The sequence below is a fragment of the Acomys minous genome (assembly GCF_964271855.1).
Source record: "Acomys minous genome assembly, chromosome: 3".
NCBI lineage: Eukaryota > Metazoa > Chordata > Mammalia > Rodentia > Muridae > Acomys > Acomys minous.
This window is the reverse complement of record NC_140485.1, coordinates 72,049,667-72,074,757: the sequence shown is the minus strand read 5'-3', so window position 1 is coordinate 72,074,757 and position 25,091 is coordinate 72,049,667. Positions and strand designations below refer to the sequence as shown.

Sequence of the window (25,091 nt, the reverse complement as noted above, 5' to 3'; positions counted from 1 at the left end):
GCTATACCCAGCGTGTGGACCTTGTGCTGACTGGGTTTTCATATGCTACCCGTTGGCTATTCCCCGAGTACCCGCATTTGTGCAACAGATGCTTCAGCAGAGGCTTGACAGCTCTCTTTCAACTGATCATCTCGGGCTGCGCCCCGGGCTTAGAGGGAGTGGCGCACAGGGAAACACAGAAGGACAAAACCAAGGATAGAGTGTGGAACCTGAAGGCTATGCGCTCTCAAAGGGAATGGAAGGGGGGGGGGGTGTCAAAAAAGAAGTGATTTTGGACTTGGCTTGGGTTTTGTCATTGGCCAAAACAGGACCTTGGCCTGAGCTATTCTATACACACAGTGTGCATGGTGTTAGTGGTACCCTCCACACGTGCCATTGTACCCATCCTCACAAATAAAGGTCAGGGAAGGATGCAGGGCCTGGCCAGAGTTCTATCAATAGCCTGGGTGAAGGCCAGAAGTTAGCCCTGAGGCCAGTGTCCTAAAACGTTCTGCTCTCAGAGATGAGACCTTTCTTTTCAAGGAACTGAAGGGCAGTTTCTCCTCCAAGAAGATCCTTCCCTCCCTATCTCATGGTGGCTGTGTTTGGTTTGTAGACCCATCTGGATGGAGGGGCACAGTGACATGGACACACTAAGGACACTGAAAGGGTCTTCCACAGGGGAAGTCAATGTGCACCTGGTGGCCAGAGACAGTGCAGGTGCCCGTCCTCACCTGCCTGCAACTGCCTTTATAATTCCTAGTAAGTCAAGGCCAGGGGGCTGCAGGTCCCGTACCTTCTCTAGGTGTAGATATTGAAAAAGGATGACGTTTTTAACTTCTTTTGCGATTATTGGAGTTTTTTGTTTGGGGCTTTTGGTTTGTGTTTTGTTTTGTTTTGTTTTGTTTGAGACAAGGTTTCTCTGTGTAGCCCTGGCTGGCCTGGAACTTGTTTTGTAGACCAGCATGGCCTGGAACTCAGAGATTCCCCCGAGTCTGCCTCCTGAGTGCTGGGATTAAAGGCATTTGCCGCAAAGCCAGGCCGCGTTTCACTCTTCTATACCTTTTTTTTTTTTCACCTTTATACACATGAATGGCCGGCGTGAGGCAGAGTCACCAGGTTCATCTGTGTCCTGTCTTATCTGTGTATTTATTTCTAGCCAATGCAGCTCCCCTTGGTCTACCCAGCTCTGCCCTGGATGTATCCTACCTCCGGGAGCCAGTCCACGTGGGCACCCTGGAGCGGGTGGCTGGTGGCGAACCAGTTACGGCCACCATTCTGCCGCAGCTAGGCACCGGACCAGGGACCAACCACACAGTCAGGCTTCTGGATTGGACAGGGGTTTCCAGTTCCTCAGCTGGGCGTGGCCTGCGGGTCAGTCCCCACGATGACTGGCAGCTGCAGGGCGGGACCTGTGGGCTTGAAGGCGGGGCTTGAGACCCAAAGGCTGAGAAGCTCAGTATGAGAGCCTGTAGATGATAGGGAGGTGGTCGGGAAGGGGTTGAGACTTGGGCTTATTCTAGTGGCCTCCTACAGTGTTAGCAGATAGCGTGGGAGACCCAAAGGTGGGTGGAGAGCTGGTGAAGAAGTCACAGTACTCAGAATTTTCCATATCCTAGTTCCAGATAAGCGAGTACACACCACTGAACATGATAGCGGTAGAGCGACCACCAAGCCCGGAGGCGCGGCAAGAAGGCCTGGTCCGACACGAAAGTGGCTCGATGGGAGGCGACAAGGGCACCCAGCACCCCGGTAGAGTCCTGCTGCCAGGGGCAATGCGTGGGTGGAAGAGGCTTGGATAGGAACGTGACCGGAAGTGATCCTAAGTGGGCAAAACGGGATTGTTGTCCAGTAGGGGATGGGCTGAAGGGGATGTGGGCGGAGCCTGCATGTGGCAGTCCAGGGCTGGGAAGAATCAGACCCCACTGGCTCCCACAGAAGATGCCCACCAGGACCTTCAAGAAGTCAACTCTCAGGAACCCCCTGAAAACACGAGCTCCTGCAAGTGCCAGGATTGTGGGCCTCAGCAAAGCATTGGCCCAGATCTTGGTTCTTCGGACGACCGCTGCCCTCAGCTTTTCCAGAAGCGGTAAGAACCAGGGGTTACAGGTTTTTTTCTCTCTCTCTCTTTTTTTCTTTTTTTTAAGTCCTTAAAGCCTCTTTCCGGTTTCGGGCTCAGGTCACTGTGATAACACTGGATGCTGCTGAATATACATGGTTTTTCTAATGAAACCGTTCCATTTGTAGGTCAGTCATAGTAGAGAACACAGGCTGTACCATCGCTTCTGATCTCCTAAAACCCATGAAAAAGAGAAAACACAAGGAGTACCAGAGCCCCTCAGAGGAATCAGAGCCAGAGGCCATGGTAAAAAGAGGGAGGTGTGGAAAGAAACGCGGCACTGGAGACTGAGTTTTGTATTCTTGTCAATCCAAGATAGGAGGCTGGGTCAATAAGACTGCTGTTGGCAAACTACTCGGTCCGTCTTGAATCGAGTTGTAGACCTTGTTAGAGGGAGAGAGGCAGGCAGGGAGGGAGGGACTTAGTATATAGCCCAGGCTGGATTTGAACTTATTCTGCTTCTACCTTCTGCGGCAAACACATGTCGCCACACCTGACCCATAAATCTCTCTCCTGATTTTCTGTGGCTCCCTTCACAGCCTGTTGTCAGGATTAAAACACACACAAGGAAAGTGACACCCAGGGTGCATTGCCACAGTGGGGGAAAACGCCATCTCTAGCATCTAGTTCCTACGGGAGAGGTCAGGAAACACAGAGCGGAAGGTACAGGCGCAGGAAGACAAGTGGGCAGGGAGAATCAGCACAGAACGGAAATGTTCCCACATTCTGTGTCCCCACCTAGGAATGAGACCGTGCACTCAGGCCGTGTAACGAGAATTCCCGTATTCACATGGATCCATCCCTCCCCCATGGTACACACTCAAGCACTGGATTGACTGCAGGGCACGCACGCTAGCGGAAGCTTGCGATTTTGGGCATCCCATTGGACCTGAGAGCCAGGCAGGGGCCAGGGATCAGAGGCTGAACTTCCGTCCCTACCCAATAAGGACAGGAAGCTGGACTCAGGCTTTCTTTTTGCAGAAGCAAGAAGAAGGAAAAGATCCAGAGAGAGAGCCCACCACTAATACTCCAGAGACTGCAGAGTGGAGCAGAAGCCAGCTGGGTACGGTGGCCTGTGTGTGCTTGTTTCCATTAAATGTTTGTTTACTTTTGGAGGTGTGAGACTGAAAAGTGTGGGTCATGGTTGTATAATGTACACGTGGGCACGGATTAGCTTGTATGAAAGACACAGACCATTCATAGTTTGTTCGTGACTATGTTTATTCATGGGGTGGTTGGGTTTTTTTTAAAGATTTATTTATTATTTATACAGTATTCTGCCCACATATGTGCCTGCACGCCACAAAAAAAGCGCCAGATCTTATTATAGATGGTGGGGAGCCACCATGTGGTTGCTGGGAATTGAACTCTGGACCTTTGGAAGAGCAAATTGTGCTCTTAAGCTCTGCGCCATCTCCCCAGCCCCCTCCTGGGGTTGTTTATCTTGCATTATGCAGCTATGAGGTGGCCTTAATAGGAAGTCTGGGCTCAGTATCTGAAGACTTGAGCCATGTAGTATTGCTTCCTTCTGGTGGTACTGGTAAGCCCACACTGGTCGGAAGCCTGACCTTCCTGCTTAGGCCCCTTTAATGGTGTTTTGGTTCTAAGAGAGCCTTTATAATTTGATTCAGACCTCAGACCTGCTATTAGTATTTCTATTTCTACAGCTGTCAATGGATCTAAGCAGAGCTACATAGATGTAGCGATCTCTCAGGCCTTCGTGCCTCAACACTTAAACTCTATCAACACATGGTCTGAATTTATTTGTCTATTTACTTATAGTTTTATTACATTGTGGGGTGGCACATGTGCCTCAGTGCCTGTTAGAGGTCAGAGTCAGTTCTCTCCTTCCGCCACATGGGTCCTGGGCAATCAGCGATCCATCATCAGGCTTGGTAGCCAGTGCTTTTACACTGAGCCATCTTGGCATCCTGGGGCAGAGGTTGGCAAGATATGTGTGGCCTGGTATGGAGTAGGTTCTCACTGAATGCTTGTGTGAATTGATGTTGTGTATGTGTTGATGAGACCTTGTGGACTGTGCTTCTGTTGTGTGAGATTTTCCCAGAAAGAACCAGAAGGAAGGGTGAGCTCAGAAGAAGCACCTCCTACTCTTTCACCTGCTCCACCTTTTCTATGGGGCTTGACAGCACACACCTTAAGTCCCAGCACTTGGGGGGCAGAGGCAAGTACATCCAGTAGATCTCTGGAAATCTGTAGGCCAGCTTGGTCTACATATCAAGTTCCAGGCCAACTGTCCTAGCCACTGTTGCGTTGCTATAAAGAGGCACAGTGACCAAGGCAACTCTTATAAAAGAAAGCCTTTCATTGTGGGGCTGGCTTATAGTTTCATAGCTTAGCCCGTTATCATGGTGGGAAGCATGGCAGCAGGCAAGCAGGAGTTGGGGAAGTAGCTCAGAGCTACATCCTGATCTGCAGGCAGGATGTGAGAGAGACAGACAGACACACACACACACACACACACACACACACACACACACACACACTTTTGGAAGCTGGAGGGGATCTGTTTTAGAGATGGCCTCTGTGATGCCTTCATACACATCATATAAATGTGCCTCTTCTTAGACCAATCAGAAGAGGGCTCTGTCTTCACATGGCTTGGCAAGGAACCCAGCCTGGATGTCGGCCCTTGTAGCCCCCTCACCTGGGTATCAGTGTGTAGTACATAGATTATGGAACCGCGCATGGGAACTTTGGAGCTTGAGCTTGGGGAATGAGGCTAAAAGTTCACCAGGAGGGAAGGATACAGCAAACTGGAGGAGACCAGGGGGCTTATCCACGGAAGCAATCCAGATACTACGGAGAGGTGTGAGAGCCGGGCCTCTTTTCAGTAGATGATATGCAATACAGGATCTCTTTACACCTCTGTGAAGGGGGTACCTACCAGCCATTCCTGTCGCTTCAAGGGCACTGGGAGTTCTAAAAGAAACTATGTATATGAAATCCTGGAAGCATCTCTGAAACCCCAGTTCTGGCAACCAGACATGGCATGCAGATGGCTCCACCAAATGGTATAAGGAATAGTTAAGATAAATCATGGTAGTGTGTGAGAGAAGACAGAAAGATGAAGACCTGTTATATGTTATGCCCAAGATAACATTGGTGGGGGCTGTAGAGCTGGCTCAGGGACTGAAGACACTAGCTGCAAACCAGGCGGTCATGGCATACATCTTTAATCCCAGCAGTTGGGAGGTAGAGGCAGACAGATCAGTCGGTGCATTCCAGGACAGCCAGGGCTACACAGGGAAAACAAACAAACAATCAATCAAACAACAACAACAAAAGAGCACTAGCTGCTCTTCCAGAGAATACAAGTTCAATTTCCAGCATCTGTTAACTCCGGTTCCAGGGGCATCTGATGCCCTCTTGTGGCCTCCATGGGCATACACATGGTTCACAGATAGACACGCATGTTAAGACACCATATACAAATCCCAGCACTCAGGGAGGCAGAAGCAAGCGGATCGCTGTGAGTTCGAGGCCAGCCTGGTCTACAAAGCGAGTCCAGGACAGTCGAGGCTACACAGAGAAACCCTGTCTCAGAAAAAAAAAAGACACCACATACGTTGGGAAATATTAAGTACTGGTACAAGGAAGGAATTGATGTGAAGGTGGACTGGGGTGTAAGAGCTGGCAGATCAACCAAGGGCCTGTGAGAAGTGTCTGCTTGGTGTGTCAGGGAGGTCTTATAGCCTGGCTCTATTGGAGGATGGCTAAGGGGAGTGAACTCAGTCCTGGAGTGCCTAGGAGCCAGAGAGGAGCCTGAGATGAGAATGCTAGCAAATACTCAGGCCCTAACTGTGCTTGTGCCACAGTTTGGGGAGGGTAAGGCAAACGGGGTGTTGTGAAGGACTTGGTCATAGCAGCAGTGATCTGGATAAAATAGTCAGACAGGGTGGTGTGGCATCCCAGGGGCAAAAAAAAAACACAAAAAAACCCCCAAACAAAAACCCCCAAAACCAGCACCAACATGATTAGCTTGGCATCTGATTTTGTTTCTCCTTGCCCCTGCTGAGTGAGTGTAGATGAAGCTGTGTAGAGAGCTAAGTGTTCTGGAGGAACGTAGCAGGGCAAAAGATGCCCTGAAGAGCTGTGCGCTAGACTTGGCATTGGCATCAATCTTTGAGAGAGTTTGATAGCTCTATTGATTAGTTGATTAGTTGGCTCGGGTCATCGGGAGCTCAAGGTTTGGAGCGGTGACTAAGGAAATTAGGCAGCTGTAGAACAAATGAGTTCCACTGAGGAACAGACCACCACAAAGCTTAAATGGCCCAAGGCCGAGTGAACCAGAGCAAGGGAGAGCTAGGTCAGTCAGTCTGGGGCAAGACCAGGAAGGACTTGACTAGTCTTGCCATTTTGTATGGACCCCCTTCTAAACCATGTGTCACAAAAGTCCTCACAAGCTCCCTTTGGCAGATAACATCACAAAGCTGAGTCATTTTCCAGAAGTTAGAGCTGCTCCCCACCCCAAATACAAGCTGATTCTTTTTTTTTTTTTTTAAGATTTTATTTATTTATTATTAAGAATACAGTGCTCTGCCTACATGTACACCAGCATGCCAGAAGAGGGCATCAGGATCACATTATAGATGGCTGTGAGCCACCATGTGGTTGCTGGGAATTGAACTCAGGACCTCTGGAAGAGCAGACAGTGCTCTTAACCTCTGAGCCATCTCCCCAGCCCACAGGCTGATTCTTACACGTTGTTGGGTCTCTGATGGTCTGTGGCCTTCAGTGGAAGGCAGCTCAGCTGAACCGGTCAGCCCACCTTCTGGCCTTCTGGGTAACTGGCTGTCGCAGCCTTTAAAGTGTCCTGTGCATGGAGGCCAGGAATCTACCAGCGGGAAAGCTCCCCATCCCTCCTCCACCAGGATCCTTAAGACTCTAGGGGCTATGAACAGGACCTGAACTGTAGGCTCTGGAATACACGGTGCATGCATGGTTGTGTGTGCCTCTGTGGTGCGCATGTGTGTGTGCCTGTATGTTTGCACATACTTGTGTCCGTGAAAGTATGTGTGCTCATCACACACATGTATGCTCAACACTTGGTGAGTACACGTCTAGGAAGACTGTGGAATTGGTCTGCATATGGGGCACACCAGGCTCACGCTCACATTTGTGTGTCTATACCTGCAAATACTTGGTACACTAGTTAGAAAGGGCTCTTATTTCAGTGTTGTTTACCCCTCCACCTCTTCCTCCTTGTTCCCCCCCTGACTTCTCTCTTTCCTCCTCTCCCCTTTGTGAGCTTAGGTAGCACTGTGATTAAGTCCTCTGGCTCAGGCCTCACAACTGATCCTCACCCTGTTCATGGCGACAGAGCGGCTGAGACTCTGTGACCTTTGTGACCAACGGGGCTTCTGGTAGCCTGTGGGTGGAGGAGAAGCAAATAGAATCTTGTGACCTGGCCTCAGGTCTGATTCCCCCTGTGCCTGGCACTGTCATGGCTGAGTGGGGCGAGAGGTCCACATGGTCAGGCAGAGGCTGGAGCTCAATGGGGAAACAGGAAGCTGGTCCATGCCTTAGCAGAACCCAGGAGCCAGCCTGCCTGTCTTGTCTCTGCAGTGTCGAGTGAGAAGAAGGAAGGCTGGTCCTGGGAGTCCTACCTGGAGGAGCAGAAGGCCATCACTGCCCCGGTCAGCCTCTTCCAGGACGTGAGTTGGGACCTCTCAGCCTAAAGGGAGTTTATCCTCCTTAACCTCTCAGTTCGGGGACTCGCCACCAAGAGCAGGCCTTCTGGTGTTTTCTACCGGACAATCTTTGACACACAAGCAGAATGAAGTATAGAGTTGGAAAGGGTGCACTGTAAGGGACTTCCTGGGTGGGAGGAAATAAGGAGGTGGCCTCCCAGCTCACCGGTCACCTGCTGTCTTGTGGATGCTAGTACCTGTTACCCAGTTCACCATTGACTTCTTCGCCATGAGGCAGATGAGAGAGCCCTTAAGTCCATCCCAGGCCCAGCTCTTCAGATGGGTCCTGCAGCTCTCACCCTCTGGGAACCCCGCAGGGCAGATCCCCAATAAGTCACCCTTTGAGGCCAGCAGCAGACAGATGGGGCCTAAAGACAGCCTCTTCGCCCCAAGCCCACTAGGCAAGGATAAGGCTGGATGGCAGCTGGGTCCTCTCTGCTCCCTGCATTGACAGTCGCAGGCAGTCACCCACCACAAGAATGGCTTCAAACTGGGCATGAAGCTGGAAGGCATTGACCCCCAACACCCGTCCATGTACTTCATCCTCACTGTGGCTGAGGTGAGCTGGAAACACCCTCCCAATAGTTCAGTGTAAAGTGACACGGAGCCATGGGAGGGAGGGGGGAGAGAGGGAGGCGCTGCCCTGCCACTGGAAGCCCAGACATACAGGGAGATCCGTTGGAATATAGGAAAAGCTAAAAGCAAATACCGGAAAGATACGAAGGAGAGGAGCACTGGTATCAATGAATATATATTAGTTGTCCATGCTGGAAGGGGTGGGGAGCGTGCGAAAGCTACAAAAGGTGGGGATGCTGTCTCAGATCAAATAAGACCCTGCCCTCTAGGAAGATAGGCTGTGAGATGAGCATAGCAGTGATGCATCATGGGGCTTGCAAATGAGGAAGGATTCCATTTAGCCCAAGGGCTAGGAAAAGCATCAGAAGGCCTACCTGCCACGCCCCATACCAGAGCAGGAAAATTCAAGCACATGCAGCAAAGTGGTCCCTGGGGCATGAGATCAAGCTGTGACCAGAGCAGGGCGCATTGAGAGGGTACAGTGGGAGGAGGTGGCAGAAGGCACGACCCTGGAGGCACCTAGGAGTCTGTAGTAGTTTCCACATCCTGGCTGGGGTTTAGAAGGGCAGGAGGCTGGCTGCCTTAGAGCCTACCCACCTTGCACTTAGCGTTGGAACCCTGAAACTGCGGGCTGGCCCAGGGAGAGGTGAAGGAGGCAGAGGGTGGCATCCGCTGGCATTGACGTGCCTGTGATGCCCTGTACGGCCAGGTGTGTGGCTACCGCCTGCGCCTGCACTTTGATGGGTACTCCGAGTGCCATGACTTCTGGGTCAATGCCAACTCCCCTGACATTCACCCTGCTGGCTGGTTCGAGAGGACTGGACACAAGCTGCAGCCTCCCAGAGGTAAGAGCTCCCCAGCTTAGTCCCCGGAAGACAGTGAGTCCCCAGAGCCATCTCTTCCTCCCTTCAAGTCATCCTGCATCCCACGTGGGTTTTTGTTGTTTGTTGTTGTTTGGTTTTGTTGCAAATCCTTCCCGTTCTGATACAACTCCACTCTGAGGCTTCTAAACCCTTTGAGCGTTCACCAGGTCCTGTCTTCCTTTAGCAGAGGGTCCCTGAGGGTTTTGGGGACCTCAGACCTGCCTGTTTCTACTTCCTTATTGGGGCCCTCACCATGGCCCAGCCTCTGCACAGCGCTCTGTTCGTTCCCCGTGAGGGGCCCAGGTTACAAGGAAGACGAGTTCAGCTGGAGCCAGTACCTGCGCAGTACAAGAGCTCAGGCAGCCCCCAAGCACCTGTTTGTAAGCCAGAGCCACGTGAGTATCTGAGTAAAAGCGAACATCACCCCTGAGGCCAGAGTCACTGCAGCCAGCCCAGGGGTCTGACTCAGCGGAATGTAACTCATCGGTTGCTCTCAGCTTTAATCTGGTCCCTTCTGGTTCTAGAGGCATGCCTGGGGAAAGTCCAGAAGCCCAAATGGGGGGTGCTGGTCATACGTTTCCTCCAGTTCCCTCCTTTATCTTGTCTTTGTTCATTTTCTTTTAAATTACCTTTTTGGGGGTTTTTTGTTGTTGTTGTTTGTTTGGGGATTTTTGGGGTTTTTTGTTTTTTGTGGTTTTTGGTTTTTTGTTTGTTTGTTTGTTTTTGGAGACAGGGTTTCTTTGTGTAGTCCTGGCTGTCCTGCACTCGATTTGTAGACCAGGCTGGCCTTGAACTCAGAGATCTGCCTGCCTCTGTCCCCTTAATTGCTGGGATCAAAGGCGTGCGCCACCACACCCAGTTTGAATTACCTCTTTGAAAAAAAAAAAAGTACTCCATGTTTGGGGTGCACATTCCACACAGCACATGTGGAGATCAGAGGACAGAACTGTGGGAGTGGGTTTTCTGCCTCCACTGTGTGCATCGAGGGGTTCAGACTCGGGTTGTGCAGCTTGATGGCAGTAGCTTCTACCCACCCAGCCTTCATCCAGTTTTTGTTGCTACAACAAAGTGTCTAAACCTGAGTAATCTGGAAAGAAAGGAGCCTATTTTATCCTGTAGCTTCAGAAGTGGAAAGCTCACAATCAGGTGGCCCTTTCTGTTGAGGCTCTGGGGACGCTCCATGCTGGCGACCCCACCCTGTTGAAGGCGAGCATGGAAGAGATCACAGGAGTCAGAGGGGTTTAAGTACAAGCTTGCTTGCTTTCCTTCTTTCAGTCTCCTTTTCTTTTTATCTTTCCTTCTGTTTCTTTCTTTTTATCTTTCTCTCCTTTTTCTTCTTTTGTGCCCTCCCCCCCCCCATGAGACGGTGTTTCTCTGTGTAGCCAGGAACTCCCTCGATAGACCAGGCTGGCCTCCACTCACAGACATCCACCTGCCTCTGCCCCCTGAGTGCTGGGATTAAAGGTGTGCACTACCACTGCCAGGCTCAAGCTTTCTTTCTTTTTATGACTTACTTATCTAAGTGTGTGTGTGTGTTTGTGTGTGTGTGTGTGTGTGTGTGTGTGTGTGTGTGTGTGTGTGTGTTTTGTCTGTGCATATGCCAGTGCCTGTGTGCTACAGAGCCCAGAAGAGAGCATTGGAACCTGGAGCTGAAGCTACAGACACTTGTGGGTCGTGACGTGTGCTGGCCTCTGAACTCCAGTCATGATTTGGCAGCAAGCACTCTCAATCACTGTATCTCTAGCTTGCTTTCTAATCTTTCTCAGTGACTAGCCAGGGTCCTCTGGTCCCCTTCCAGCCCAGGGCCCTTTGGGGAACACATCTGAGCCATAGCATTCTCTGCTGCAGAATTCTCCTCCATACAGAGGTCCTTGCTGGCTCTGCAGCCTGGACCCCGACTTGTCTCTGCTCAGATACTCTTCCTTCATTTCTCTGCAGCTTAGTGTATAAGGGCAAAGTCTATCCTGGAGGCCTTTTCCTTCCTAATCTCCAGCATCCCACCAACTCACCTCCTGTTTTTAATCTGTTCAGGCAGGTGGCAGCTTTAGCAGTTACGTATCACATAATCCCAAGCAAAGGATCTCAGAGAGAGGAAGCCCTCACTGAAAATACCCCTGTACTGGGGGCTGGATGTGCACCCTAGTAGAGACCCCCCCAGATGACCATATTAAAGGACTAGAACGCCACTATGCTATTCACAGGGACAGTTGCTCTCCCATTCCAGTTCTGCCCCCAGAAACCATATTTGGGGTTAACGGGTGATTAATTGGGTCCCACTTTGTATTGTGACAGGAAATGAAGGGTTTTGTTTTTTGTTTTTTGTTTTTAAGTCAAAGTATTTGAATTCTGGCCCTGCTGTTAGCTGGCATTGTGTTCTGGGTCATAGATACTGCTTCCTTCTAAGAGGAGAGTAACTGTCTTGGGCAGGTGTGTGAAGGTGGGGGGGAGGCGCTGTCTTTTGAAGCTTCTGCCTGATTGTGGCAACTACCCAGCCAATACTAGTTCCCCCCTCCCCCTCCCCTTCCCCTCCCCCCTCCCCCCGCTCCCTGCTCCGTGCTCCCTGCTCCCTGCTCCCTGCAGTGAGGAACATGTCAGTACTTCCTTTCCCCACCACACCACTGCTGCCCAAGGCGAGCCTGGCAAGGCTTGTTCAGCAACTTGTCCTCAACCTGCCAGGACTTTTGGGTAAACACATAGCCGCCCAACAGTCACTTATCTTCTGCCACAAGTCAGCTTGTGACAATCATTGTGCTTGGAGGACAGAAAGCCCCCCCCCCCCACTGGCCCAGAGCCACCCTCATTCCCAGCATGCTTCTCCCGGTACCTGTTTCCCACTCCCAGGCTACCCCTGTAGAGAACCTACTCCTGTGTTTGCCAGGAGCTCTGGGCTAGCTCCAGCTAGCTTGGCCCTGGCTGTGGCAGCCCTCTTCTCACTCCTAGAGTCGTCCACCGGTGGGCTTCCAGGTGGGCATGAAGCTGGAGGCTGTGGACCGCATGAACCCATCCCTCGTCTGTGTGGCCAGTGTGACTGATGTGGTGGACAGTCGCTTCCTGGTGCACTTTGACAACTGGGACGATACTTACGACTACTGGTACTGGGACCTGCTGGGGAGGAGACACCAGGGCCAGGAGGCATCTCTAGGACCTCAGACACCTGTATGGCCCCACCCCATCCTCTCCTGATTATTCAGATTTTATTTGGGGGGAAATGAGCTGCCCTGTGGATCTGAGCTGTGTCATGGGATATGTGGCTCACTTTTTTCCTGTTTCATCAGAAAAATACCTTAGTTAAGATGTGCACACGCACCCTCATAGATCTCCACTAGCTCTGACAGTGTGCTGGAGTTTTCAGTTAAGGTGGCAGTTTTCTGACCCTGTCCTAGTCACCCATCTCCCTCCCACCAAGAAGGAGGCTGAGGAAGTCCCTGATACCATGCTGTGAGGACAGCAGCCTCAGCCCTCCCCATGTCTCCTGGGATAATGACATCCTCTTGGGTTTCAGGTGTGACCCCAGCAGCCCCTACATCCACCCCGTAGGCTGGTGCCAGAAGCAAGGAAAGCCTCTCACCCCTCCACAAGGTAAGGCCACTGCCTGAGCATGCATCCTTCTCAGCCTAGCTCTCCCTCCTGTCTCTTACATGTGAGACGTGTTCCCTGTACCTCAGGAGCAGGCCCTTTAGGATCAGAGTGGGGAACAGATAGGGCCTGGAGCATGACTCTTGGGGTCTAGGAAACGAAAGATGACAACCTCAAGCATGCAGGGGTCTCAAGCAAAGAATATATATATATATTTCTTTTTTTTCTCCTGGGTCCTGGGAACTAGCTTTGTAAGCCAGGCTGGCCTCAAACTCACATTGATCCTCCTGCCTCTGCCCCCCCTAAGTGCTGGAATTATAGATGTGTGCCATCCCTACCCCACCCCCATCCCAACTCCAAGTGCTAGGAACTAAGGCATGTGCCACCATGCCTGGCTTCTGACCTTGTCCTTGATCCTGATTGGGGACAGAGAGTTCCCTGAGTCACCTGCCAAGCTCAGGTATTGTTCTCACCGTCTTCGCCAGACTACCCAGACCCTGACAGCTTCTGCTGGGAGAAATATCTAGAAGAAACTGGGACCTCAGCTGTGCCTACTTGGGCCTTCAAAGTGGTACGTTGACTCTTGCCTTCCCCAGAATTGAGCTTGGGAAAACATGGCCCCGCCAGTCAGCCAGAAGAGGGTCTTGGCCAATATACAGTCTCCCCTGTGGCTCTCTCCTTGGAACCTTAGATCTTCCAAGCTGGGCCTTAGCCTGAAAGCACCTGTCTCCCCACAGCGACCGCCTCACAGCTTCCTGGTCAACATGAAGCTGGAGGCTGTAGACCGCCGGAACCCAGCACTGATTCGGGTAGCCAGCGTGGAAGATGTGGAGGACCATCGGATAAAGGTGGCTCTTGGACCCTAGGCCCGGGATGGCGGGGAGTGGGGAAATGGACAGGTCAGTGGGACAGAAATTCTGTAGGACGCTTAGAGGTCCAAGGCATGGCATGAGATGGAAGCTGAAGACCCCATCTCTCATTCTCTCCTTATCTGTGACTGGCTTTTGTGGGTTTGGATAGATTTCTTTTTCTCCGAGCCTTAATGTTATCATCTGTAAAATGGGTCTAATAATTGTTGTCCTTCACAAGGACTGAATGGCAGTGATGGCATTTTCACTGGTAGGAACCCTGAGAGCGTGTGGCCGAGAGCGGCTACCGTGTAGGTGGCCGCTGTTATTCTTCCTCTTCACAGTGTTGGCCTAGCCTTAGAGACTACCTCTGTAGCTCAGGGGACCTCCTGACCGAGCCAGGCTCTGAGAACGACCCCTGACCCCCCCAAGGGCCTTTCTTCCTCAGCTCCACTTTGATGGCTGGAGTCACAACTACGACTTCTGGATCGATGCCGATCACCCGGACATCCACCCCGCAGGCTGGTGCTCCAAGACAGGACATCCCCTGGAGCCTCCTCTCCGTGTGTACCCCCAGGGCACTTTTCTCTCCCCACCCCACCCCCACCCCTTTCCACCAGTCTCTGACAACCCACAGTGAGCCTGGGATGCCTACCCCTTAACTATCCCCCAGGACTTCCTGTTACACTAACCTAAGCATGTCCACATGTCCCAGGAAAGTATACAGGAGCCAAACTTTCCTTCCCCAAAGAGAGCTGACACCCAGTGGCAGGGATGGTGGCACAGCTTGGCTCAGGACCTGCTCTCCAAAGAGCTAGTTCCCAGGACTCTCCCCTCACATGGAAACTGCCCCTCCCTGTCCCATTGCCCTGTCTCTAGGACTCCATGCTGACTTCTCTCTCTGCCCCTGCAGGCCCCAAAGAGTCCAGCTCTGCCTCACCTGGGGGCTGCCCCCCTCTCAGCCACAGGAGCCCGCCCCACACAAAGACCTCCAAATATAGTGTTCACCACCGGTAAGTAAAGCCACAGCTGAGGCCCAGAGGCAAGCAAGTATCGTTTAGGGGAGTCTCTAACAGCTGTGACGTGAGACCCATCAGCCTTCCCCAGGACCTGAACAGGGCTAGAGACAAGTGGGTCCACCCAACTACAGCCTTCATCTCTCCAGGAAGTGCCCCACTCCTGGCTGTGACGGCTCCGGCCACGTCACAGGCAAGTTCACAGCTCACCATTGCCTCTCTGGCTGCCCGTTGGCCGAGAGGAACCAGAGCCGGCTGAAGGCGGGGGAGCTGTCCGACTCAGAGACCGCAGCCAGGAAGAAGAATCTGTCTAATTTGTCCCCAAGGAAAAAGCCTCGCCATCATGGCCGGTGCGGAGGCCAGGGAGTCAGGTCCTGGGCTTCACGGGTGTGGGGCCTCATGTCTTCTTGAGCCAGCCACTGATCCTCTGCTGCGGCCCTGGTCCCTCTCTCTCCAGGATTGGACGCCCTCCAAAGTTTCGCAAGACTCCACAGGAAGAGTTCCAAGGTGAGTGAGGGTCCCCTTGCTCAAGGTCTTCCGTCAAGTGGGTCACTGAATGGCCTGTAATTGATGGATTGTGACTGATGGACTGTGATTGATGGAATCAGACACCAGGGCACCAGAGAGGAGGGGGGAGCTGTCGCCTTAAGTCTGGGTGCACACAGAAGTGGCCACAGCCTGGGATGAGGCCTTGAGTGGCATGTCTCCTACGGACTTGCTAGGCGGCTGTGGAAATGCTGAGAAGTGGGTGGGTGCTGTATTTCCACAAGGGGCAGCCATGCCCCCACCCCCACCCCACTCTGTTATGTGACTCTAGGCTTCCTCAGGAGGCCATGGCTATCAGTTGTGTGTGACCTTGAGCAAGTTGCTGGGCATCTCAGAACCTCACTTTCCTCACTTGAGAGCATGCATGAGCATCTAACCGTTTAGAGTCAGTGGGTGAAATGACGGTGGTAGCTACTGCGGTTTACTGAGCCAGGCTCTCTGTTTGCCGTCTCTTGCTCGCCAGCCTCCTGCACTGTGTCTAGTTAACTAAGGAGGAATAGGAGGCACAAAGGCAAAATCATTTGTTCAGAGTCATTTACCTTGTAAGGGGCTGAGCTGGAATTCAAACTTGGACCTGACTTCTGCTACATGGCATTAGGCTTAAAGCCCTGCGCCCTAATGGCACATCAGTGCCCAGTCCCCTTGGATTCATTTGCATGGATTTCCATAGCAAAACATCACAGACTGGGCAGGTGCTGATTTCTCAAAGTACTGGAGGCACAGGCAAGGTGATAGGATCAGTATCTTCTCAGGCCTTTTTCTGTGGTGTGTAGACCACTGGCACCCTTGCTGGTTTCTCCTGTGTGAGCATCCTTGGTGTGTCTCACTGTGTGAGCATCCTTGGTGTGTCTCACTGTGTCTCTTGATTCTCTGAGCCTGGTGTCCTCAGACACTGAGAATGATAAGAGCTCAGTGCAAGGTAGGATAGACAACTAAGGAGGTCCTGGTAAAGTGTCCTGCACAGCTGCGTATCAGTCAGAAGCTTGCGCGTGGAAGACTCCCTCTTGCTGCTCTCTTTTTCCGTTGTTTTTTGTTTTTGTCTTTGTTTTTGTTTTTGAAGACATGGTTTCTCTGTGTAGCCTTGGCTGTCCTGGACTCACTTTGTAGACCAGGCTGGCCTTGAATTCATAGCGATCCGCCTGCCTCTGCCTCCCAAGTGCTGAGATTAAAGGCCTGCGCCACCCGATTCTTGCTTCTCTCTTTGCTGTTTCTTCTTGGTGGAAATAGAAGGCAGTTCTTGTAGCCTCAGGCCTGAATGACAAGCACTTTGTCTGGCTTCTGGGCCCACCTAGCAGGCTGTTCCTGGGTCGGGCTATGGTAGGCCCCTGTTCTGCCTGCCCTGGTGTACCTGGTCAGCTCCCAGTTGCTGGACTATATTTTGTTTGTTTGTTTGTTTCAGAACAGGGTTTCTCTGTGTAGCTTTGGCTGCCCTGGAGTCACTTCGTAAACCAGACTGTCCTTGAACTCACTGCGATCCTTCTGCCTCTGCCTTACCATGCGCAGGGATTAAAGGCACGTGCTACCACACCTGGCTTGCTGGATTACATTCTAACCACCAGAGGGCACCTCCTGACTGAATGTGGAGAGTTAATTGGATTGCTAGTCCTTTGTGGAGGGGAGGGGAAAGAGAGGAAGAAAGAAAAAGAAAGGAAGGGAGAGAGAGAGAGAGAGAGAGAGAGAGACATGTCATGGTGTGTTTCTGGAAAGAAAGAAAGAGAAAGAAAGGAAGAAGACAGAGAGATATCATGGTGTGCTCCTGGAGATCAGAGGATAACTTTGTAGTGTCATTTCTCTCTTTCTATCTTTATATGCATTTTGGGAATCCATCTCAAGTTCTCAGGCTTGCACAGCAAGTACCTTAAGTACCCTGACCTGCTAAGCCATCTCACCAGCTCAGAAGTCAATCTTCTGGCATTTGTAGCTGTGGCATCTCAGGGACAGAGCCCAGATCTGTCACCACCACAGAGGGCTCTCTACTGTACCAGCAGGCCTTTAACCAAGAAGGATACTAGCCATGGCTGACCCTTCTAGAGGCGGCTTCTCACATGTCCATGGCAGACCTCAATATAGGTTCTAGATGTGACCGTTCGACCAGGGGACACCACCTGGGAGTTGGCTGTGTTCACTGCCCGGATCCCACAAGGGCCACCTCTGTGAAAGAGCCGTTTAGCCTATGCAGATAGGTGGTTAAGTAAAATACTGTGACTGCTCGCAAGAGTCTGGGTGCTCTGAGGCTAGGAGTTAGATATGACCCAGGACATCAGAAAGGGTTTTAGAGTCTAAATTATGGCCAAGCAGGGGAGGCGCAGCCATTGGATCACAGCAAGAGCCGGCCAGCACAGAAAGTACAGCCCCTCAGTAATACTTAGGTGCAGTGCATAGGCATGGGTGAGATGCAGAGGCCGTCGGAGAGTGACAGTGGGGCTGTGGCAGAATCCTAAAGGCCTGAGGCATAGAGAGTGAGACGGGGCAGGAGGGTCAGTAGCAAGCAGGGGCTGATGTAGAGAACAGGACACCAGAAGCGCTACATTCTGCATCCAGAGTTAGTAGCAAGCACTAAACACAGAGCAGTTATCCTGAACTGTGGGCCGAGGCAGAGTAGGCCCACAGGAAAAATGGCCAAGCTGTCGGAGGTCCCTGGACCTGCTGGAGAGGATGGGGTCAGGTTGTCAGCAGCTGAACTGAGTAAAGTCCAAGGGATGCATGCCAGGCCTGCTAAAGAGGAAGCCAAACAGAGTGGCATCAGTCACCTGACCCACGGAGCCAGGGACTCCTGAGGAGATCGGAAAGCAAGCGATAGGCAGAGTCGGAGCGCTGAGGAGAACCCATTCTCCAGGGACAGAAGCACCCTAGGCTGAGAGAGTTGGTCAGAGTCCAAAGGGACTTCAGAAAGGACGCACAGAACTCAAGTCGACGTCAGGGATGAGCTTGTTTGAACACTGGGGACTGTTTGAGGCTAGCAGCTCCAAGAGCAGCAGCTGCCTCACGAGTCCCAGAGTGTTGGGGTCACTCCAGACAGTGGGTGCTGGAGCCTGTGAGCAGGCAACCCACTGGACCAGCAGGAGTAAGCACCGGGTCACCCAGGTGACCCTGCAGGCTTTCAGGAGGGGCCCTGGCCCTGGTCCTGTCTGCCATACCAGCCTGGCGTCCCCTGTGACACAGCTGTGAGCTGTCCCTGGTACCAGGTCATGGTTTTCTTTTTCTTTTCTTTTTTTTTTTTTTAAAGATTTATTTATTATGTATACAATGCACATCAGATCACATTATAGATGGTTGTGAGCCACCATGTGGTTGCTGGGAATTGAACTCATGACCTCTGGAAGAGCAGTCAGTGCTCTTAACCGCTGAGCCATCTCTCCAGCCCCCAGGTCACGGTTTTCTGTTTGTGCTTTCTAGCCCTCCCTCCCAGTGTGGTGCACCAGTCCCTCTTCATGTCCACCCTGTCGGCCCACCCTGACCGCCCACTCTCTGTGTGCTGGGAGCAGCACTGCAAGCTCTTGCCAGGAGCGGCAGGCATCACAGCCTCCACAGTCTCCAAGTGGACCATTGAAGAGGTACGGAGCCCCTCCCTCAGTCTCCTCCTCCTCTTCTTCCAATCCTAAGTTAGTCTCCCGCTAAACCACACCCCTCGCAGGGCACTGAGCAGGCCAGGGCCTGCCCAGATGGAGCCGCATATCACTCCGAATAGCCTCCAAACCTACGCTCATCCCTCCTAGCCACAGCAAGACTGGCCAAAACAGGCCCCTTGTGGGTGCGTCCTGTCAGTAAGGACCATTCATCACATGCCACCATACAAAGACCTAAGGATTCCCTGAGGATGGCATGGCTCGAGGGCACCAAGACCATGTGGTCTCACCCCCTCCCCCAGCCCCCAGCCCCTGGTCACTTTATCTCCTTTGATTTCCAAGGTCTTTGGCTTCGTTCAGACCTTGACGGGCTCTGAGGACCAAGCACGCCTCTTCAAAGACGAGGTAAGGTACAAGTGCAGAGGGACAGAGATGAAGCCACTGCCACTGAGACACCAGCATTGCCTGAGCCCGAGAGAGGCCTCTCTGCCCAATCATAGTCAACCACATCTGTGGGAGAGGTCGTGTAAGGGGACTGTGGCCACACTTGGAGATGCTATGTTCAGATTCCCTTTGGGAAGGAACACATAGCCTGGAGAAGGAATCCGTTTGCTCTTGTGCTCTCTGCCCCGGGGCAGTTGGAATCGAAGCCGTTTCACAGTTTGTGGTGGTGGGGAGAGAACACGGCTTCTAGCAGGCTGAGCAGATATTCCACGACTGAGCTACCTCCCTACATAGCACTGAGCCCAGAGCAGACACAGGGTGGCCTGGGTGTAGATGTTTGCTGCAGAGATTCTAACACAGTGAAATGAACATCGAAGATCTCAGGAAAGATAGGAAGCTGTTGAGTTCCAGGGAACAGAATGCCAGGTTTGGAGGCGGTCTGGACTAGAATCCTAGCTCTCCTGATTTGAGCAGCTTGTCTCCGAGCGCACATCTTGCTGTTTTTGAAATGGAGGTAGAGTGAGAGCATTGGGGGCTGCCTTGCAAGTCATGTGAACTTTAGAAGTAAGGAATGAGTCTTCACTGCAGTGTCTAGCATGATCGCATCCCTGGCATGTGTGTACATCTATCTAGCAACGTTATAGTCAGATAGGAATGCCCCCACTATACCAAAAGCCCAATATGGGGAGTCATCTATAAATGGTAGTCTGACATTTTGTGCACAGTTGCCTTTAAATAAAGAACTTTATTCGTGACTCTTAATTTGTAGAGTTTGGAACTGGAAGGAGCCCCTTGAGTGTGTTTAAGGTCTCTTTCCAGAACAATAGAAACACTCCCCTGCATCAGCCAGGGCCTGCGCTGTGAGGAGGGGGTGTCTTTACACCCAGCACAGTCTGCTCCTTCTGATCTGGGTGTTGGGCTTGCCCTGGGTGTCCAGCTAGACTCCTGTTTCTAGAACCTTCTCACAACATGGAACAAATGCACTGAGCTCCTTCTCCCTGGGATGGCGTGTTGTCTTACTTTTGTATGTTTGGGTTTTGGCTTGGTTTGGTTTGGGTGCTGAGAGTTGAGCCCCGAGCTTCCTGCATGCTGAGACCGTTCTCTACCACTGCTCAGTAACTGTGTCCCACCCCCACCCCAGGTGAATTTTGACTGAGGTGGACAGCCAATACCACAAGGTTTGTGCGATGTGTGTACTTGATCGAGACAGAACACTCCTGTCACACCAGGAAGTTCTGCCTCAGCGCCTTCTAGTCAGTCCCCACCCCAAGGCATAACCTTGTAGGTTCTAACATTTCTCAGCACTGTGGATCTGTAGCGCTGTGGTTCGGCTTTGCCTGTTGAGTTATGTGAGCAGGATCAGGCCGCAGGTGCTCTATAGGTCTCTCCTGGTAGCACTGGGGGAGGGGCCTGTATAGTGCACTAGACTCTCATTGGTTTTTCTCCACTTAATGAACAGACGCAGCACTCCCGTGTATGGACCTCTGAGTCCCTTTTCGCATACAACCTCCTTCCCCTGTTTGCTTCAACTCACTCCCTCCTCACAACTGGCCTTTCGCCTCCCTGACGAGAATGCACACTTAGCAGCCTTTCACACACTTGCTTTGAGGTAGATTACAGGCACCACGATGTTTCACCCCTGAGCTCAGTGACTCGTGACTTCTTTATACAATGTTGTTAACTGCAATCTGGAGTGGCTTCTCCAATCACCCACACCCTGTCCTCATGCACATTTCCTGTTACCTCAGAACATTTTTTTTAATAGTTTATGAGCCAAGTAAGACCCACATAGGTCCTTTCAGGTGTTATATGGCCCTCACATATCTTCCATTCGAGGGCAGTACTCGTTTTCTTCCTCTTTTTCTCACTCCGTGTTTTCCTTTTCCTGTGACATTTTTAAAAGTCTCGAAGTCAGGACCACTAAGTTGGCTAATGAGCAGGTAGAGGTGTTTGCCACCAAGCCCCAAGGCCTGAGTTCGATCCCCGAGACTTATATGATGGAAGGAGAGAGCTGACTCCCAAAACTTATCCTCTGGCCCCCCCACACACACACACACACATGTGGTGACAGGCACACATCCACACTCACACCCACACTCATACATACACAAAGTAATTAATTGTAATAGAAAAAAATTTAAACTAGAAATCAAAGCAAAGGCTTAGTTAGAGTCAAGTGTTCCTTGTTTCTCTCTGATTTGAGGGCAGGAATAGGTGGGAATAGGTAATAGTGTACCCTGTGCTGTAGACCTCAGAATGCTGGGTCTGCCCAGGTCTTCTATTGGTAGCACTGAGATTGTTTAGTGGGCTCCCCGGGCTGAGATGGGGCTGCTGGTGGCTGTGTTTGTGTTTGTTTTCACTTCAGGCGGTTCACGAACGCTAGATCCCACAGGTAGACGTGGAGGCTGTTACCCAGGTTACAGAATGGGTCCGGGCAGCGCGAACCTGATGACTAATGAGTGAAACTGCTTAGACCGGGAGCCAGGTTGGCGTCCTGGGCGCGTGACCTGCGCAGCCTCCTGGGGCCCTGTGCGCTCGGCTTTGTGCTCAGCTGTCCCCGTCTTACAATTCTTACTAACTTTCAAGCAAAGGGGCTCGCAAGCCCCACAGCTGTGCCGCAGCAGCTGGTGTCTCGAAGCTACTGTCTGTAAGGGCTCCAGAGACGCTTTTCCAGTATAGGTGGTGACCCCGAGCAGTCGGCAGAAAGAGAAACTGCATGCGTGTGACATGGGGAACCAGGCTGCCTCGCTTTCCTTCTCTGTCCCCATTGCTATCTTCCTTTTCTCCTTTTTCTCTCCCTTGTCCTTCCTCTTTGCCCTCCTCCTCCTCCCTTCCCCACCTGCCACACGCCCTCTCTCTCCTCCTCACACCCCCTCACATATCTACCCCTAACCTCCTTTCACCTGTCTCCCACACCCCTCACCACACACACACACCCCACACCGGATCCTCCTCCTCCTCCTCCTCCTCCTCCTCCTCCTCCTCCGATTTCCTCCTCCCTCTCCCGCCCCCTCAGATGATTGACGGCGAGGCCTTCCTTTTGCTGACACAGGCGGACATTGTGAAGATCATGAATGTCAAGCTGGGCCCAGCCTTGAAGATCTATAACGCCATTCTCATGTTCAAAAACACTGATGACACCTTCAAGTGACTGGCCGGGCGGGCCCTCCTGCCACCGTTGCTGGGCCCCCTCGGCAGAGGTGCTTCTTTTCCAGCCTTGAGTTCGGCAACCCTGTCCTCACTGTCTGACTAGGCTGGCCCTTCCCGGAAGGTGTATGAGAGCAGAGGAGCCTGGGAAAGGGGGGTCTTGGCCCTCAGCCTGGGAGTTCATTTGTCTCCAGTTGCCCCAGTGAAGGTGTCACTAAACTGAGGCCTGACTGGTAGAAAGGACTGCTGTACCCTTATTGTCTGAAGACTTGGGAGATGCTGGTCCAGTAGGCTTCCTCTACTCAGACCTATTTCCTTTGTGGAGTCGACCTGTGCTTTCTTCTTCTTGGCCCCTCACCTCCTACTAAGAAGTGACCGTGACCTTGGCATATACATTTCCACATAAGAGGTGCCTCCTCCCTCTCAGCTATGGGCTACGTATCTTTGCTCTGCTGACCAGAAGGGCAGTCCCCATCGTGGTCCAGCCCAGGCCCCATGGCTCCTCTCCTGTAGTTGTGTAAGTCTCAGAAACATGGAAGCCTCCTACTAGGAGCCTCTGGCTGCCTTTCCCCCTTTTGCTTGTAGCCAGAGATTCAGAGCCAAGGCACCTCTCTGAACGTGTCCAGTTCAGGACCACTCAGCAGCGAAGTGGCCAGCACCAGGGCTTAGTTCCAGCGGAGCGGGCAGATGGTTAGAGCCCGTATTATAACAAGCAGTTCCCAGCTTCCGTGACGCTGCCTGCACATCCTTTCTTTGTTGGATGCAGGAAAGATGAAGTCTGGCCTGATAGGCAATGCGGGCTAGGACATCAGACACAGTAGAGTCTCTGGCCTGAAGGACAGCTCCAGAGAGCATGGTGGAAGCAGCATTCTATCTGTGTCTGTGGATCTCAGCCAAGATATTACACATCAGTGAGAGGCCCCTGCCAGCCCAGCCTCCTGCCAGGAGAGTGTGGCACTCAACTGTCTAGCATACAACCACTGTGACATTGCATTCACTCTGTCCCTTAAACATTTCTCATTTTGCTCATGAGTCCAACCAAGGCCACTTGCAGTAGAGTTGGAAAGGTTCCCCGCCCCGTCTTTGAACTCTCTGGTCTCTCAAGTGCTTCTTGCCACTCTCCAACAGTCTCTCACTGCCAGCTAGGTCCCTGCGAGGGGCTCTGGGACTGGACCTTTCCGTCCAATTGGAGGCTCAGCCTCCACTCACTGCCAAACCCGTCTCCCAGCACATGTGGGGAGCGCCAGGGTCCAGCAAGAGCCACCGTGCCCATAAGTGGAAGCCAGTGCCAAGCTGCCGAGGTGAGGCTGCAGGCTGAAGAGCAGGGTCATCCCCCAGTCCATCCAGTATATTTATAAGTCGTGTGTGTGTGTGTGTGTGTGTGTGTGTGTGTCGTGTGTGTATATACACGTGTTGCTCACTCAGCAGTATCTGTCAGGTGCAGGTGTGAGGTGCAGTGTTGGGACTACTAAGGGCTATTGCTAAGCTATGAAGCTTTATTTGGTCCTCAGAAATGGGAAGCCAAAAGTTCTGTTGAGTTCCTGGTTCAGCCTTTTGCAGACCTCCCCTCCTTAGGCCAGACAGCTTCTGGGGAGCAGCCATTTAGCACCCAGCAAGCCTGATAGAGCCTCATATTTCCTTTCCCTTTCAGCCCTCAGGGGTAACTCTGAGCCTAGCCTTTCTGGGAAGATACCAGGCATGGCCAAAGGGGAGGGAGGGCTAGGTCTACAGGTGTGATGTTCCTTTGCTCCAAGTAAAAGGACCCTATCCGTGCTATCTCAGCTGTCTGGGTTGCCATGGAACCTGCCACCACCTTGTCTTTTGTCTGCTCCAACACTCAGTGACTAGCCTGAGAAGACAGGAAATGTTCTGTGTTCTCGGTTGGTGCTGTGAGACCACACAACTCCCAAGGAGAGGGACCCTGCAGCCTTTGCCATGCAGCTTGGCCGATGACAGTTGCCTGTGGGAAAGGCCAGATGAACCAAAGGCCTTGGAGAAGAGGACTCACAGCCTCCCAACTCTGAGGCCGCAGCTCTTCTGCACCAATGTCAAACCCTTTGGAAAGAAACCAAATCCTTAAAAAGCCAAAAGAAATACGTCTTCTGGCTGTCCCACCACCCACCCGCCCAGCTAGGTCCCCAGATAAGATGGTTGTAACCTGAACTGAGAGCTTGAGAGCAAACAGAGTTGGGTGGCTGTTTCTGGCACCCTGTGCCCTGCTCTCTAGCGACAAGAACCACTTACACTTTGTCCCCAGCAGGCTTGTCCAGCCTCTGCCAGCCTTGGCCTAGGACAGAGATGAACTTTCTGTTTAATTTCTAAGGCAAAGAGAATGGTTCCAGAGTCTAAAAATGAAACCTGTTTCCACCTTCATTCATATGCGGTATAATGGGGTTACATCTTTGTCCTTGCTCTGTGTGTGTGTGTGTGTGTGTGTGTTTACATGCTCACAAGTGCACATTCTTTAAAAAATCCTCTTGTTTAAACTAAAGTGACTCTTGAGGGGAGGAACATTACAAAGAAAATACAGTATTATTTGTCTGTGTATTGAAACTACATAAATAAATAAATGGTTGAACAGTCTGCAACCAGAGTCTGTTTCTCTTTTTGTGGTGAAATGCCCAGAACACACAGGTGAAGGTCAGAGTTGCGATGTCAGAGGAGACTAGTCCCTTACCTCTACTGCTAGGTAGGGGTCCC

At 51.9% G+C, this 25,091-nt stretch overlaps 1 protein-coding gene across 4 annotated transcripts; it reads left to right on the top strand.

Annotated features, from left to right (window-relative positions):
- Positions 1-510: 510 nt before the first annotated feature.
- L3MBTL1 (L3MBTL histone methyl-lysine binding protein 1) lies at positions 511-25,091 on the top strand. Of its 4 annotated transcripts, none has more exons than XM_084775084.1 (21): positions 511-741; positions 1,139-1,353; positions 1,599-1,731; positions 1,921-2,068; positions 2,227-2,344; positions 3,080-3,161; positions 7,685-7,773; positions 8,264-8,368; positions 9,095-9,230; positions 9,552-9,643; positions 12,189-12,340; positions 12,751-12,827; positions 13,310-13,395; positions 13,562-13,672; positions 14,121-14,235; positions 14,586-14,685; positions 14,838-15,038; positions 15,146-15,195; positions 18,631-18,788; positions 19,143-19,205; positions 22,261-25,091. In XM_084775084.1, the coding sequence occupies exons 1-21, from the start codon at positions 606-608 to the stop codon at positions 22,393-22,395; spliced, it is 2,502 nt and encodes an 833-aa protein (XP_084631210.1). In that variant the 5' UTR covers positions 511-605; the 3' UTR covers positions 22,396-25,091. The 4 variants fall into 4 exon arrangements, with proteins under 4 accessions (XP_084631210.1, XP_084631211.1, XP_084631209.1 ...); XM_084775085.1 differs by having other exon boundaries at positions 1,918-2,068; positions 22,297-25,091; XM_084775083.1 differs by having other exon boundaries at positions 1,918-2,068.

What these genes read in the sequence shown, in the direction of transcription:
- L3MBTL1 (XM_084775082.1), top strand. Translation starts at nt 606, where the DNA reads ATGGAGGGGCACAGTGACATGGACACACTAAGGACACTGAAAGGGTCT. An exon ending in TGTTTGTAAGCCAGAGCCAC is followed by an intron (nt 9,644 to 12,188) that starts GTGAGTATCTGA and finishes TCTCACTCCTAG; the next exon opens with AGTCGTCCACCGGTGGGCTT. An exon ending in AAATATAGTGTTCACCACCG is followed by an intron (nt 14,686 to 14,837) that starts GTAAGTAAAGCC and finishes TCATCTCTCCAG; the next exon opens with GAAGTGCCCCACTCCTGGCT.